At 35.0% G+C, this 18,248-nt stretch overlaps 1 protein-coding gene across 8 annotated transcripts in view; it reads right to left on the bottom strand.

Moving 5' to 3' along the window:
• LOC105484233 (CD163 molecule like 1) overlaps positions 1 to 15,741 on the bottom strand; it is an 81,608-nt gene extending 65,867 nt beyond the window's left edge. For 3 of the 8 annotated variants that reach the window (XR_011609417.1, XM_011745702.3, XM_071072275.1), the window contains exons 1-4: positions 15,603 to 15,741; positions 12,645 to 12,737; positions 7,545 to 7,865; positions 6,582 to 6,902 (exon numbers count right to left, since the gene is read on the bottom strand). Coding sequence is in view for 6 of the 8 variants with exons in the window: in XM_011745702.3 (XP_011744004.2) it covers positions 6,582 to 6,902; positions 7,545 to 7,865; positions 12,645 to 12,737; positions 15,603 to 15,633 (766 nt within the window). In the remaining 2 variants the exon portion in view is untranslated. The remainder of the gene's footprint in view (positions 1 to 6,581; positions 6,903 to 7,544; positions 7,866 to 12,644; positions 12,738 to 15,602) is intronic. The other 5 variants (XR_988823.3, XM_011745700.3, XM_011745701.3 and 2 more) reach the window with 3 other exon arrangements.
• Positions 15,742 to 18,248: the final 2,507 nt, after the last annotated feature.

Here is an 18,248-nt window from a genome sequence, read left to right as displayed (position 1 = left end):
AAACAAAATTGACAGACTTAGCTAGACTGTGAAAAAAGAGGAAAGTCAAATAAATGAAATAATAAATGAAAGAAAAAACATTACAACTGACACCACAGAAACACAATCATAAAATATTACTAAAACAATTATGAAAAATGAATTTTATAATCTAGAAGAAATAGTTACATTCCTAGAAACATACACTCTACAAAGACTGATTCAAAAATAAACAGAAAATCTGAGAAGACCAATAATAAATAAGGAGATTGAATCAGTAATCAACAGTCTCGACAAAAGAAAAAGCCCAGGACCTGATGTTACAAGTGAATTCGATTGAACGTTTAAAGAAGAATCAATGCCAATAGTTCTTAAAGTCTTGCAAAAAATCAAAGAGGAGGAAAGACTTACAAACTCATTTGAAGAGGCCAGCATTACCCTGAGACCAAAGTCAGACAAGGACACTATAAGAAAAGGAAATTACAAATATCTTTTATAAAAATGGCTGCAAAAATCTTCAAAAAATACTAGCAACTGGCAAACCAAATTCAACCACATATTAATAGGATCACTAGCCATAATTAAGTGGGATTTATCCCTGAGATGCAACAACAGTTCAACATATAGAAAATAATAAATAGAATACATCATATTAATAGAATGAAAGATAAAAATCATATTATCATCTCAATTGATGCAGAAAAAACATTTGAAAACATTTTCAAAGAAATTGAAAACATTTTCAAAGAATGTTGAAAACAAATTCAACACTCTTTCATGATAAAAATTCTCCCTGGGCAACAGAGCGAGACTCCGTCTCAAACAAGCAAACAAACAAAAAAAACTCTCTCAACAAATTAGGTACAAAAGAAATGTACTCAACATAATAGATACCAGATAGAGCAAGCCCACAGCTAACATTATATTCAGTGGTGAAAGCTAAAAAGTTTTTCTCTAAGATTAGTAACAAGACAAGGATACTCACTGTCACCACTTCCATTCAATATAGTACTGAAAGTCCTCACCAGAGCAATCAGGCAAGAGAAATAAATAAAAGGCATTCAAATTGCAAAAGAAGAAATAAGGTTGTCTATGTTTTCAGATGACTTGAGCTTATATACAGTAAACTGTAGAGACTTAAAAAAAATGCTTGAACTAATAAATAAATTCAGTAAATTTGCAGGATACAGAAAATATTTTTTAAAGCAGCTGCATTTCTTTTTCTTTTTTTCTTTCTTTCTTTTTTTTTTTTTTTTTTTGAGACAGAGTCTTGTTCTGTCGCCCAGGCTGGAGTGCAATGGCATGATCTTGGCTCACTGCCTCCCAGGTTCAAGCAATTCTCCTGCCTCAGCCTCCCAAGTAGCTGGAATTACAGGCATGTGCCACTAGGCCTGGCTAATTTTTGTATTTTTAGTAGAGATGGGGTTTCACCATGTTGCTCAGGCTGCTCTGGAACTCCTGACCTCAAGTGATCTGCCCGCTTCGGCCTCCCAAAGTATTGGGATTACACGCGTGAGCAACAGTGCCGGGCCTAAAAAGTTGCATTTCTATATACTGACAACAAACTGCCTGGAAAAAAATTGAGAAAACAATTCCATTTATAAGAGCATCACAAAGAATAAAATACCTGGGAGTAAATTTAACTAAGGAGGTGAAATATCTGTATTCTGAAAACCAGAAGTCATTGATAAAAATCATGGAACGATATCCCACGTTTATGGATTAAAAGAATTAATATTGTTAAAATGTTCATTCTACCTCAAAAGACCTACAGATACTGTACTGCATGCTTAAAAGCAGCTACGAAGGTAGCTATTATGTTAAATGTTCTTACCATCAAAAAATTAATAATAAAAGGGGTGGGAAGAAACTTTGGGAAGTGATGCATATTCTTATGGCCTTGATGGTGGTGATGGTTTCATGGGTTTACAGTTTTTCTTAAACTCATCAGGTTGTGTATATTAAATATGTACAGCTTTTTACATGTCAAACAAACTCATTTAAGGGCTTTAATAAAATGATAAAGGCAGGCCAGATAGCAAGAATTTGACAATGTCATACTTGCTAATGTGATTCTTGTTCAGTGAACATGACAATCCAGTCCCCTCATGCAGGCATCCTTCCAAGTTATAGAGGTTTCAGACTGTCTGTATTTAATGGTTTTGGTCAATGATTAATTACAACTTACTTCCCTTGCTTCTTTTGTTCTTAGTTAAGTCTCATCAAACTTATTATACAATTATATAATAAATTTCCTATGAAGAGTGTATATTCTGACCAATTTTCAAAAACATTCTGGCCTACTTGATAGTTACATTGCTAATTGCAAAACAATAATTTGAAGCTTTGTTTATACGTCATTCTGTTATAAATTTAGTACCAGATAAATTCTGCTGAATCAAATAATGTCTGGCTGCCCTTGGCAAAACTGGGTTTCTGTAACTGAAAAATCTGTAACTGAAGCCAAACACCTTTAAATAAAACTGTAAAATCCAAGACTATTTTGATTGCCAAGATACCCCCTTTATGGTTTTAACTATCATCCAGAAACTAAAATAAGGAGTAAAATTAGAGAATTGTATTTAGCTACATAACATAGACAATTGTACTGATAAAAAAAATTTTTTTAAGTCAATGGAATCTATTTAGTGTGAAATATACGTTCACTTTCAATGTTCTTTAGATGGCATGTATTCATACTGTTTGCCCAGTAGATTATTAGTTCCTTGAGGACAAAATATGTAACACATACCTTTTTCTTATTTTTCACAGAATCAGTCATTGTGTCTAGTACACAACAAGAAAAAGCCCTAGAAAAATCATCTCTTTGTCACTTATAACTTATCTCTGTAGTTCTTTCTTCACTCAGAGTAGTATTCTCGCACTGTAAGCCAGTATTTTCATATGATTTACCAGCTTCTGGACTAAAGCCCCCTTCCTCACTTCTTCATTCTCCCATTCAGTTGTATTGTATCAAACCTAGATTTGACTTCCCTTTGTTCTCTTTTGTTTCTATACCTATATACCACCCTCATCATTACTACTTGCTTTCAATAGCTGTAATTTTGGCGAGAATTTGATACTCTATTTTGCACTTTGGGGGACATTTGTGGTCACTTAAACGTAGTGAAAATATAAAACTAACTTTTGCTAATTCTGCTGCTGATGTTCCTTTCACATCCAGGTAGCTGGAAGAAGTAAATAAATTATGTTTGCAGACTCAAATAATCCAATCAAACTAGTCTATAGGTGTCAATACCAAAGTAAAAATATAAATAACAAATTATTTAATCCGAGTTTCTTCTACAAAAACTGACTTAAAAAATATAATTATATATACAATATTGTGTTATGTGCCAAAATTGTTAAACATAATCAGAAGATATGTGTAGCAAAGTTTAATAAACAAGAAAAAACTATGTAAAATAAAGGATATTATCTCAAATTTGAAATTGTAACTGGATACTTTTATCTTCCCCATTTTGTCATGAGGAGAAATGTTTTCAAACCATGTAACAATTAAAACACATTTTAGGTTAAATAATAGAATTCTTAGGGGCTATTATGACATTTATAAATCAAAATAAAATGTCCACTTCAGTAGGCATTACTGCAAATTATCAAAAATGTTTTAAGAATTTCCTTGGATTTGTCTTTATAGTAAATTTGTAAACCACAAAATCATATCTGTCTTAATTCCTCTAAAATCTCCCAAGATTTTATCAATTGCAAAGTCCTCAAGCACTGCGATATGCTGATACTAAATTTATATCTCTAATTCAGACATTTCTTCTGAGAATTTCCAGTGGGAATATCCACCTGCATATTTTCCAAGTACCTCAAAAATGTTCTAACACTCTTAGCATCTTGCTTTTAAATGGTACTACTGGCTACAAGGCTGTATACATAAGAAATTTGGGAAAAATTCTTACCCTTCTTTCTTTCTCACCTCTTTTTTCACTTCTCTTGGTACTATCAAAGCTGCTGTGTAATTATAACTCCAATCCATCCACTTATCTCTATCTTAACTATTTTAGCCCTAGTCAGACCACTATCATGTCTTACCTGACCTCCTTCAGGGTCTTCTTAACTCGTGTCTCTGCATCCAAGCTTGGCTCTCAAAAGCTGTTGTTCATTCAGTTAGTCCACGATATTATAATAATCAAATTTTATCATGGTAATTATCTGCATAAAACCCTTCAAAGAATACCCTTGGCTATTAAAATAAAGTCTAAAACTCTTGCCATAGCTCCCCAGTCTCTGAGTACAAGCCCTCAGCTTCATCAACTATCATGCAACCTTCCTCATTAAGTTACAGCTACTCCAGTGTTTTCTCTACCCTTGGAGGCCACCAAGTCCTTTCTTACTTCAGGAGAATTGGGTTTGTCCCTTTGAAATACTGTTTGTTGAAAAACTGCTTTTAACACCTCAGATTTCAGTAACCCAATTCTAAAGACCTACATTAAGTAAGTCATCCTATTAAATAATCTGATACTAATTTGTATCTTTATTTCAAAACATTTATTGGAGTTTACAAACCTGTAGATATTCGTAGAAGAAAAAACAGAAGAAATTAGAAGGCTTTACAGAAGGTTCTAAGTACTCTTCCTGACTTTGAACTACTCCAAGACTTTAAGTTCTTTCAGATTATTATTCACTTTTTGTAAGAACTCTGTCAGCCAGTAGGAGACAGATCACTTAGAAATCAAAGAATATTGTATCTTCCTGAAATTCCAAACATAAAAAAATGATCGAGAGGAACTGGATTTTAAGAATAGGAACAAAGACATCATATTTTCTATGCCTCTTCCACCTTCCCGAGTTTCTAATAAATTAACCAGTTAAAACATAAACATGTATAGGTCACCTAAAATTGCTGAAAACTATGCTAATTGTTAGGAATAAATAAGTCTAAAATAATTCCCATCCCTCTGGTATTAGCATATTTGAGAGAAGGCAAGAAATTAAATAACTAAAATGTTATTAACACATGAAGAATTAGGACAGAGTGCCATCACAGCATATGAATAGGATATGTTTATATTTGAGAAAGTCTTCCCTGAGGAAATGTTCTTTAAGATGACGTTAATGGATAACCAAATTTAGCTAAGAGAAATGAAGGAGGAAGAGTTTTTTTCTACGTAGAGGAAAAGAATGTCTCAATGTTCTGAGGTGGGACAGAAAATATCACGTACATGAAAGAACGCAGCAGAGATCAAGCAGAAAAGAGGAGAGAGTAGCAACATCTTGCAGATAATAAGAAATTTCCTATATTACTTTAAGGTCAACTAAATGTGCTTCAAAAAACATCACTTCCGCTGCAGTGTGGAGAATGGATGTGAAGGTGTTTGTAACGACTGCAGAGAGGCCACTGGGGAGAGGTCGTTGCTTTCCATAGTGACTTCTTAGAGGTGGTGAGTGATTGTTGCTTGGTTTATATTGATAGCAATGAAAATCGTGAAAAGAAGCCACATTCGTCAGCCGGGTGTGGTGGCTCTGCAGGGAGCAGAGATCGCGCCACTGCACTCTAGCCTGGGCAAGAGCCTGGGTGACAGAATGAGACTCTGTCCCCCCAAAAAAGAAGCCACATTTTAAAATATTTAAATAGTATAATCATTTCCATCTGGTCATGTAATGAATATAGTGTGCTAACAGAGAAATGAAGGACTTAAAAGTGATCCCCTAGTTGAACAACAAGAACACATAGACACAGAGCGGGGAGCATCACACACCGGGGCCCGTGCGGGGAGTGGGGGGCTGGGGGAAGGATAGCATTAGGAGAAATACCTAATGCAAATGACGAGTTGATGGGTGCAGCAAACCAATATGGCACATGTATACCTATGTAACAAACCTGCACGTTGTGCACATGTACCCTAGAACTTAAAGTATATTAAAAAAAAGTGATCCCTTAGATTTCTGACTTGAACAATGAAGTGGGAAGTAATGCTATTTACTGAGCTTAGGAAGATTTGATGATGAGTAAACAAGGATAATAAGCTTACTTTTGGAAACATTAAGGTTCAGGTACACGGATATATGTATCTAGAGCTCTTAGGAGGTGTCTGGTGTGGAATTTTTGTTAAGCTAAGAAAGTAAATTGCCAAGGGTCCAAAATGTACCTGAACCTTAACGTTTCCAAAAGTAACGTTAAGCTAAGAAAGTAAATTGCCAAGGGAAAGAATGTAGTGCGAGATTAGGGACTTAGTCCTGAGGAAATCTAAGTTTTGGTAGCTGGAAAGAATTAGTAAAGTGGGGAAACCAGACTAAGAATGAGTGACCTCAGAGAAAGAAGGGGAAAATATGATATTATGTCAGGAAGTTATTTGAAAAAGGTTTTTAGAAAAAAAGATTTGATCAGCCTATGGAATACTGCTGAGTAATCGGAAATATTAAAACTCAAAATGTGCTTTACATTTATTAGGAAGAGCAGTTTTAGGAAGAGTGTTTAGGAAAACTCCAGAATGGAGCAATTTCAGGGGTAACAAAAATTTGTTATAACCAGAGAAAACTCTTCTCCAGAGAATGATTGACCCTTTTCTTTCCATACATACTATTTCTAAACATATTGTTCCTTTCTTCTACATGTCTTGGGCTCTTACCATAACAAGTTAATGTGACATCCTCATAGTGACTGCAGTCATGATTTCCCCATCCACGATGTCTGCAATTCCAGATTGCCAACTCATTCCCCTGGCATATAATGTCATCCAGCCAAATGGGGCCCAATACAGCAGGGCTATCAACAACTCCAGAAGAAATAAAAGAAGATGGACATCCTAGTTGCCTGCACACCACGGCAGCAGTATTCAAGTTCCACCCATCATCACATATAGTCCCCCACCTTTCTTGGAATTTCACCTCCACTCTCCCTGAACAGGAGCTGTTTCCATCCACTAGCCTCAAACCCAGATTGGCTTCACCTATGAAAAAGACAAGCAGACATATGAAAAATTGATTCAACTTTGAACCTGAAATAAAATCAAAAGGATTCTTAGAAGATAGCCCTGTTATGAATGAAGTTACCAAAAAATAAAAAAAAAAACCTAACTGAAAATACTTATAGGAGGGGTAGGTGAGACTGTTTTCTAAACACAAATATACAAACAAACAAACAAACAAATCCTAGGTGAAAAAAGCAATCATTAGCATGATATTCTTTATCGTTTTGCTTTAATTTTATACTTCATTTTTCAGAAAATATTTGTTCTGTTAGTGTACCTGGTACATGAAAAAGGGCACTGAAATCAAAACTATCCCTGCTCCCAACCTTCTTAATTTCTTTCTAAACTCAATTACAGTTATGATAAAGATATTACATTGGTAACTGTAATATATTCTTTCTCTCTCTGTCTCTCTCCATTTCTTTCTAAACTCAGTTACAGTTATAAAAAGAAAAGCAATTAAACATTACTTTGGAAGTAAGGGAAGGGTAGAGTATATAAAATATTTTCTACACCTCCCAGAGGAATACCATTAAAGTCAAAATAGAAACCCCTACCTTCCAGCAGATGATTCCTGAGGGTAGGTCTTACCTTGCCTTCCTACTCTAGTTAGACTCTTACCATAACAGTTCACACCAACATCTTCTCCATGATTACAATCATGGCTTCCCCATTCCCGGTGTTGACATTCCCAGAGAGCTGACTCATTTCCATAACAGGAAACATCATCAAGCCAAATTTTTCCATATCTAGTCACGGCTTGTCCAAAATGAAACATGGTGAAAGAAAATGGACATCCAAGCTGTTTGCACACGACAATTGAGGCAGCAGGGTTCCACCCATCATCACACACAGTTCCCCACTGTCCCTGGAATTTCACCTCCACTCTGCCAGAGCAGGGACCATCTCCATCGACCAGCCTCAACTCCAAATCTGTTCCATCTACAAGAAAGACAGAAACATACATTAGAGATGGCAAAGATTAGAAGGCAGAAATAATATAAGTAGGTGAGATGGATGATGATCATTTAGCTTAAATGTTGTTATTAGAACTTATAGTAGAGAGAAAAGAAAAATGAGAAAATTTGATGTGAGAAGCTTTAATTTTTCATGAAAGGGAACTAGAGACCACATTGCAGCATAGTTTTGCTTTGCATTGTAATGTGAAAATAAAAAGAAGGGAAAGAAATTTTTCCTTTCTATGCAATTCCCACCAATATAAACCACAGAAAAGGTAAGGTTGGCTGTTTTGCAGGCAGAATGAAAGTCCCTTGGCTAGTCAGTTTCAAAATAATCTGTATCTGAGGATTCCACCTCACATTTTTGAAGGAGATGTTTTATATACTTAACAATTGAAAACATCCTGTAAGGTTGACATAATAATTTTCTACTCAATAAAATCTACAGCATTAAATACTTTTGAGTATTTATATCCTCAAATGTTTTAAATACATTCTGCAATAGGCTTTGCAGGAGGAGAAGACCTAGTCATCCATGATTGTAGCATGTTACTCCACCTTCCCTAATCAACAGCTATGTGGATCACAGGTAGACAACCACTTCAGAAAAGGTCAGTCCTTCAGATGACCACTGACTACTCATAATCCCGTCTTAAAAATTTGAAATAAGTAAAATGGATTTTAAAAAATCCTAAGTGAAAAAAATCCACTTAAAACAAGTGAAAATTAATATTAACCCAAATCTACTTGTAAGCCAAAATTTTGAGGAACAGACAATAAAAATTTAATTGGGAAGCCAATGTGAAGGGAGAAAACTTTAAAGCAACCATGACTTTTCAACGTGAAACTTTATGGTGAATTCTGTGCATATGATGACGATGAGAGGGTGTGTTAGTAAGAAGAGCAAGTGAGCCAAAGGGACAGAGAGAAGCAATAAGGAGGAAGAAAAAGAGGGAAAAAGAGAAAGAAAGAGAAGGAGAGAGGAAGAGACAGACAGAGAGAGAGAAACAGGGCGAGAGAATACAATAGAAAAGGCTTCCCATTTCTGAGTTTCAGTCCACAATGGCTCAGTGAGAACATATTTTTCACAAGAGATAACAATATTCTTTCTGAAAGTGGATTGTGAGTTAACCATAAGTCTTCATTCAGTGTGGTCTTGCCTATACTATACTCATGAGAGTAACCAGAAATTTTGGTTTCTTTATATTTCTCTGTCTGAGTTCCTAGTGCTGCTACTGTTTCCTATTTCTTTCTATATGTACATTTTTCTTTTTAGTTGAAATGTGTGTGAGGGGCATTCTAATGCCTGTGCCCATATCATATAACTCATAAGTCTAATGAAAGCTCTTAAAAATGTAGTTGGTACACACGCACACACACATACACAGAGATATATATTCTAATATGATTGATATTTGCCATTTCTATTTTTTCAATATATTGATTAAGGTATTTTTTCAATGTGTACATTAGGATTTCTACTAATTTTCAGACATACCAAATTTCTACCAAGGTGTGATAAAAATTATTGAAGAAAACTTGATAAATTAAGAACTTCTTCAAAATACACCATATAAAAAGTGAAAAGTCACAAATGTGAAGAATATATTAGCAACACATATTATGACTATGGAAAAGTCTCTAGATTATATTTTTTAAATGTATATATTTAGAAAAATAAGCAAAATGGGCAAATGACTTGAACAGATATTTCACAGAAGAAAACAAAAGGCATGACCATTAAATACATGGAGAAATGCCTAAACTTGTTAGTCTTAAGGAAATTGAAAGTTAAGATGAAAAGATATAGCTTTATACTCTCTTGATTGGCAAAACTTTAGAACTCTGAATATTTAAAATATTAGTGAGGATATGGGTCATTGAAACTACATATACATTGTTGGCAGAATTCATCCTATTTGGTAAAGTTGAAAACATGCACATCCGAGAACCTGGTAATTCTACTTCTACCTATAGAACCTAGTAAACTCCCACAAATCTGCACCAGAGGCATATTTATAGCAGTATATTTGACCATAGTAATGAAAAATCCACATAACTATTGACAGGATAATAGATGAATTCATTGGGAATATTTATTTATACAAGATAATATATTTTGCTTCATGAAAACTGAATTAATTATAGCCATTGTAACAACAGAGATGAAGCTTAGAAATATAATATTGAAAGATAAAAGCAAGTCCCAGAACACTAAATGCAGTTTGATATATTATAAAGCTTAAAATAAGCAAAACTAAACAATACATTATTTCTGCATCTACATCTATCATATTATTAGAAAGTATTTTATTATTAAAAAGTAAGGTAGTGAGAAATGCACAATTCAGGATAGACATTTTCTCTGGTGGGGTTGGAAGGTAGGTGGGAGAGAAGAAGAAAACATACTTAGAAAAAAGTGGTTGATAAAAATCCAGTTACCTGTTTGAGGAATGGATTTATGTGTGACATTACATTAGCTTAATGATTTGTATATATGTTGTAAAATGGCCATTTTTGCCTAATAAAATATAATATTAAACATCAGGAAATGTAAAGCATTTTAAAAGCAAATACATCGGCCAGGCACGGTGGCTCACACCTGTAATCCCAGCACTTTGGGAGGCCGAGGCAGGCAGATCACGAGGTCAGGAGATTGAGACCATCCTGGCTAACACGGTAAAACCCCGTCTCTACAAAAAATGCAAAAAATTAGCCGGGCGTGGTGGCAGGCGCCTGTAGTCCCAGCTACTCGGGAGGCTGAGGCAGGAGAATGGCCTGAACCCAGGAGGTGGAGCTTGCAGTGAGCCGAGATCGCGCCACTGCACTCCAGCCTGGGCGACTGAGCGAGACTCCATCTCAAAAAACAAAAACAAAAACAAATACATTAATCAAAAATATCTGTAACTGGGCAAGAACCAATACTATTTTGGAGTATACAAAGATATAGTAATATTATCTAAGATTAAACAGAAATAAGAAAATTGCATAAATAAAGTAAGCATTCAATTAAAATAAATAATCATTTGAATACCATGATTAAATCTCAACAGCATTTAAAATGTTAATTTAGCCCAGATGCCATGGCTCATGTCTGTAATTTCAGCACTCAGAAAGGCAGAGATGGGAGGATTGCTTGAGGCCAGGAGTTCCAGATCAGCCTGGACAACATAGTGAGACTCTATCTATACAAAAAAATTTTTTAATTAGCTGAGTATAGTGGCACACATCTGTAGCTGCACTCCAGCCTGGGTGACAGAGTGAAGCTCTGTCTCTTTAAAAAAAAGAATCTAACGACAATGAAATTTTATTTAAACTACAAATTTGGCACTAATGAAAAATATAGAAAATAATGAAAAACCTTTAAAATAATTTCTGTGTTAGATCTATGAAATGTAATATATTTGAAAAATTATTGAAATACCAAGCAATTAAATAACTTCAATAAATCACTCATAAGGTCTTATTAAAATCTATTTGGGTATATCCAAATGATGGAAAACTACACAGCCAATAAAACAAGGTATTATAAGTGATATGTGATAAAATAAAAATGTTAAAGAACTATACAGGTAATAACCAATAGATAAAATATAATGCAAAATTTTCTTAAAACATTATTATATAAAACTATAAAAAATGCCACAAATTGGTATTTTAAACAACCGTGCTTTTCTCTGGCTGTTAATATATTAATACATATATTTATTTATTTATTTTTTATTATACTTTAAGTTCTAGGGTACATGTGCACAATGTGCAGGTTTGTTACATATGTATACATGTGCTGTGTTGGTGTACTGCACCCATTAACTCGTCATTTACATTAGGTATTTCTCCTAATGCTATCCCTCCCCCATCCTCCCACCCTGTGACAAGCCCCAGTGTGTGATGTTCTCCACCCTGTGTGCAAGTGTTCTCACTGTTTAGTTCCCACCTTATGAGTGAGAACATGCAGTGCTTGGTTTTCTGTCCTTGAGATAGTTTGCTCAGAATGATGGTTTCCAGCTTCATCCATGTCCCTACAAAGGACATGAATTCATCCTTTTTTATGGCTGCATAGTATTCCATGGTGTATAACCCATATATGTTTTTAATTTTGTTTAATTCTTTGATTTCTGTATCTTGTAAGTTTTTATTAACCTATTTTTCTATTTGCAAAAATACAATATCCATATTTTTTCAATGAGACATTTTACACTTGGAAACTATCTTTATCTTTTTTCTTTTCTTTTTTTTTTTTTTTTTTTTTTTGAGATGGAGTCTTGCTCTGTCGCCCAGGCTAGAGTGTAGTGGCATGATCTAGGCTCACTGTAACCTCCGCCTCCTGGGTTCAAGCAATTCTCCCACCTCAGCCCCCCAGGTAGCTGGGGTTATAGGCGCAACCACCACACCCACCTAATTTTTGTATTTTTAATAGAGACGTGGTTTCACTATGTTGGCCAGGCTGGTCTCAAACTCCTGACCTCAGGTGATCTCCCCGCCTTGGCCTCCCAAAGTGCTGAGATTACAGGCCTGAGCCACTGTGCCCGGCTGAACTTGGAAATTATCTTTATCTGAAGGAGAAAAATGTCAACAAAAAATTTAATATGAAATGAGTAAAAATAATTTAGACACCTTTATTTACAGGATATAGTTATTGAAGGTCCAACATTATTTTTACATGTTCTATTTTCCTCAAAATATGCATTTAGAGTAGTGAGTAGGGGAAAGGTAGGATAGAGGATTGTAAGCCCAAAAGTCATCATCCATCAGAACTCACTAAAACTGCTGATGAGAAAGCAGTAATTCAGGAGCAGGATGCAAGTTACCATAGCAGAGAAAAGGTTCTGATGACAGCAGCATCTTCCAAAATCTGGAGAAACAAAATATAGCAGGGTAGAATTTCATGTATTTCTAAGAAGTGTCAGATGACCTCAATGACTTAAATCCAAAATAATATAGAAGGAGTAAGATGAATTATTCTTCCACCTGTCAAGGATACCACAAAAGAAAGTCCTTTTCCCAGGAAAAGCCACAGGATTAGCTCCTGTTTGTGATGGAAAGGCACCAAATGGTTTGTAACAGGGCAGATATTTTAGCACATGATTCACTGAAAAATTGCATTCTATGTCCAAATATATTTTGTGGCTGTTTGGGGTAATTGATTAGCATTTTGGGTTATTGAGTTATTTTTACTTCTCAACGCTTTGACCCTCTCCTCAGTTTTACTAATGTGTTTTTCCTCCTAACGTTATCACCCTACTTTTTTCATTCATTTGCTCCTTTTTGGAGTATGACATATGTACCAGATCTTGTGCTTCATTATGGGAACAGAGGAATGAATAAGAGTTCTTGCCTGCATTCCACTCAGTGGCTTGTGACTGGAATGTACAAGCAAATCAACATTTGGAGGTCACTATAATAACTGCTGATTGAGCTCATGATTATTTACCAAAGCTATCCACTTTTCTTCAGGGTCACTATGTTATTATTCCTACAGAATCTTGCCACTTCCTCACTACTCCCTGTCTTTTCAGTCATGCTCAGTTCTGCATCTAATAAAGTTTATGCTACACATGTGCAGAAAGAATGAATTGAGATAGGCAGGAGCAATACACAAGCGAAGGAGTTGAGAATTTATTCTGAGAGTTATTTGGAGACTTTAAAGAATTTAATCAGGTTGTAATAAATAAAATTTACATTATAGAAAGATTATTTTAAAGGAAGATGGGATGATTAATTCATAGAGATAAATAAATATATAAGAAATACTTAAAAATAATATTTATCATCCTGTTTACTTGAGGGGTATGTAACAGCTGTAACTGCTACAGAACTATCTTAAATAGTATTTTCATTAGTATCTTATGGAAAAGATGAAGTCAGAGTTAAACTGAGCATGTGTAATCCCAGACAACAAAAAACAACAACCCTAAGAGGACAGAAGGAACAGTACCCAACGTGGAAAGGCCCATGCTGCTTGGGCCATGCAAAAGCAGAGACAGAAGGCGCGAACTGCTTTGGTGGACATCTTTAGTTTTTCAAGTGATGCTTTGAAACTAACATGGATCCTGGGCACTTCTCTAAGAAGAAGCAATCCCAAGTGAGTTTAGCAACAGTCAGCAATAACCATAGAGGAGACATTATTATTACAACTATCATCAGTCACATCCATCATTCTTGGAAAATGTACCCAAATCAAGAGAAAATCCTCCCTATAGAACCAAACAGGGAGAATAAGTGTGGAATGGGCAATTAGTGTCCCAATTTCCTTCTTTTCCATCTTGTCCAAAACACTTACTGAGTTGGTCTTCTTTTTTCTCTTATTTCTTTTGTTCCTAATGATAATATTTAGTTCCATCAAACCTCATGTGTACGATTATCCTAGGAGGTCATTTCATCTGCCTAAATCCTTCCAGAAAACTCTGAGTGCCCATTTGTAAGAATGGTTAGAGCTAAAGATGAACTATAAAGAAGAAAAGGATAGTAAGCTCTGACACCAACACAATCAAGATCTGATGAATGTGAACAAACAGTGCAGTAGGAAAGTCTTGAGAAGGGGAACTATTAAAGTATAATTGCCAGAACTTGTGACCCTCTATATATCTAATACCATCTCACCAATTCAAGACCTTCATCTTTCCCATTCCTTTTCTAATTAGATACATGGCAGACAGCATGTTGAAAGTTAAATAATGTTACCTTTTAAGTAACACACATGAATTATGAAAAACTGTAATTCATTAAGATGAGTCTTGCCAGATAGAAGGCAGCCAAGCTTCTCAAACTGTAGAAAGCCTTTTTCAAAAAGGAGGCTTTGAAAAATATCAGAATTTCTGCTGGTTTTCTAGAAATATGCTGGTCTTTAGTCATAAGCAAAATAGTTACAAAATATTAAGTTGACTTGTAGTAATTGCACTGAGGAATGGCACAGAGACACAGTGCCAACAGAAGGAGCACTGCATTTTCAAAAGCCTCAATCCTATTTAGGAGTTATAAGTCCCGAATACAGCAAAAACCTCCCTTCGTGATTCTTTATTTCCACTAAATGTCTACGAAGTGCAAGTTGAAAGGATACTACTAATTTCAGACGTGCTCTGAAATACTTCTTAGCCATATATTCCTTTCTTAGTCCTTACTCTTTAGGGTCCATCAAAGACCTATTCTTTGTTTTTTATCATAATGTCTTTTTATTTATTTGCTTTATTAAAATTTATAGCAGAAAGATCAAGGGCTCAGACTTAGCTGGTCCTGAATTTAAATCATACTTTAGATTCTACTATATGACCTTACATAAATCAGTTAGTCCTTATAAGTCTTCATGTTCCATCTACCAAGGGAGACAATAATATCTGTAAAATAGGTTACATGCGTGAATTAAATTGAAATGACCTAAGGCATTTACTGTAGTACCTGGCACTTGAGAACAATAAGTTTCTAATTTATCCCTTCTTTCCATTTCCACAACTTTATATCCTTGTGTGACTTCTAATCTCCAGTCTTTAGAATACATTTTCTGTTTACTTTATTAATGATTTCCTCCTTTCTTGAATTTCAATTTTGCCTCCAATATTGCTGCTACTCTAAGTTCCACAAAACTTCCAATTTTTTTACATTTCTCATGTCCTGTTTTCTTTTTACCTTACTATATAATATTTATATCTGTCTGTTGTTACACATATTCTTACTATACCCACCATCTCCCAAATGGCAGAGCAAAATAAAAGTAAACCCTTACCAATATGCCAAGAGTTTTGAGGCAGCATCATTATGGGACTATCTCTTCCTGAGTCCTGATTTAACTCCTGGGTCCTCTTATATGTAATCTCAGAAGTGTACTTATGAGGTGAAAACAGATCTGCTATTTGGAAATGACAATAATGTAAAATTGAGTTCATAGTTCTCCAAAGGGGAAGTCATTATAAAAGCTGAGGTTGTTTTTTCTTTGCCACTTCCTTAGCACGTTAGGATATGGAAAACAAAGGAAGTTAAATAATATGCCTGGAAAGTCTCACAGAATAAAGAGAACTGTAAATTTCCACTCTAAATTTTAAAAAAGACTCATGTTTCACATTAAAAAATTTTTGCTCTATAAATGTGATCTTGTAAGCATAGTTTTATAGATATTTAAAAGATAAAATATATCATCAAATTTGTTTGCTTTAGCATACATATTTCAATCAGTTATGCTGAAAGGATCACAAGAGGTTACATTGCTGAAAACTGGCTAGTCTATGAAAGCTTTGCTGATGAAACATGAGCACAGATAAACATATTTGAAAAAGTTCATGTCTATAAAAATGTTTAACAAAAATGGAGTCTTTTAAAAGTGGTTTTTTTATTGTTAATGATTATGTAAAAGAAAATAAAGCTAGGTCATCAAATGAATTTAGAAAATATTCGTTTAAATGATACCAACCATTAGGCAGAAAACCATGAGTGGCTTCTGAACTCATAGTGATTGCTCTGTGTTTGGATCGGCCTGTATGTCCTGCCCTGCTTCTTTGGGAAGATTGCTTTTTCCATTCCTTGATATGTTAAGAATGGTAGATTATATCTAAGAGTGGTAGATTACATCTTTTCACAGGCCCATGTCTCCCCGATTACAGTGACAAGTTCAAGGAAAAGTCAATGACCCAAGTGAGCCCATCAGAGGGTTTGCCAGGATTTTTTGTACCATACTTCGATATCGAGTAGGCCTATTAGTGAAAAAGAAGCTAATATATACAGAAATTAAAATGAGATATACAATATCTAAATACTTTAGATAAATAAGTCCTTATAAATCTCCATCGATGAATTCAAGAACTTTGTTTATTCTTGTCCCTTTTCGACTTAGATACATGACAAACCTTTTTTTTTTTTTTTTTATACTTTAAGTTCTAGGGTACATGTGCACAACGTGCAGGTTTGTTACATATGTATGCATGTGCCATGTTGGTGTGCTGCACCCATTAACTCGTCATTTACATTAGGTATATCTCCTAATGCTATCCCTCACCTTTACCCCCTCCCCACAATAGGACCCGGTGTGTGATGTTCCCCTTCCTGTGTCCAAGTGATCTCATTGCTCAATTCCCACCTATGAGTAAGAACATGCGGTATTTGGTTTTCTGCAAGGGATGTAAAGGACCTCTTCAAGGAGAACTGCAAACCACTGCTCAGTGAAATAAAAGAGGACACAAACAAAAGGAAGAACATACCATGCTCATGGATTGGAAGAATCAATATTGTGAAAATGGCCATACTGCCCAAGGTAATTTATAGATTCAATGCCATCCCCATTAAGCTACCAATGGCTTTCTTCACAGAATTGGAAAAAACTGCTTTAAAGTTCATATGGAACCAAAAAAGACCCCGCATTGCCAAGACAATCCTAAGCCAAAAGAACAAAGCTGGAGGCATCACACTACCTGACTTCAAACTATACTACAAGGCTACAGTAACCAAAACAGCATGGTACTGGTACCAAAACAGAGATATAGACCAATGGAACAGAACAGAACCCTCAGAAATAATACCACACATCTACAAAAATCTGATATTTGACAAACCTGACAAAAACAAGAAATGGGGAAAGGATTCCCTACTTAATAAATGGTGCTGGGAAAATTGGCTAGCCACAAGTAGAAAGCTGAAACTGGATCCTTTCCTTACTCCTTATACGAAAATTAATTCAAGATGGATTAGAGGCTTAAATGTTAGACCTAAAACCATAAAAACCCTAGAAGAAAACTTAGGTAATACCATTCAGGACATAGGCATTGCCAAGGACTTCATGTCTAAAACACCAAAAGCAATGGCAACAAAAGCCAAAATTGACTAATGGGATCTAATTAAACTAAAGAACTTCTGCACAGCAAAAGAAACCACCTCCAGAGTGAACAGGCAACCTACAGAATGGGAGAAAATTTTTGCAATCTACTTATCTGACAAAGGGCTAATATCCAGAACCTACAAATAACTCAATCAAATTTACAAGAAAAAAAACAAACAACCCCATCAAAAAGTGGGCAAAGGATATGGACAAACCTTTATATAACAGAGGCTAAATAAAATTTTGCTGCAATTAATGCCGTGTATTTTGAATTCAATTAAACATCGGAGCTTGCTAGATATTAGCGAGATGTGCCTCTGAAATGATAAAGTGCCTTTCTCAAAATGTAGTTACTTTCTTACTTCTCAGAACTGAGGTAGATGCCCAAAGTCAGAAGAAATCAGAAAGAAAACAGGGAGAATATTTTCTGAGAAAGCTTGCGATGAAATGTCTTTGGGAAAATGTAATTTACTAACTAGAATAGGTCATATGATGGAAGAATGGAAGACACAAAAAGAGGATGCTGAAACTTGTTCTACTATATTATTTCTCAACCATGCTGAGAAA

Source organism: Macaca nemestrina, chromosome 10, assembly GCF_043159975.1.
Source record: "Macaca nemestrina isolate mMacNem1 chromosome 10, mMacNem.hap1, whole genome shotgun sequence".
Lineage (NCBI taxonomy): Eukaryota > Metazoa > Chordata > Mammalia > Primates > Cercopithecidae > Macaca > Macaca nemestrina.
The sequence above is the reverse complement of the archived record's forward strand: the minus strand, read 5'-3'. Positions and strand labels throughout refer to the sequence as shown.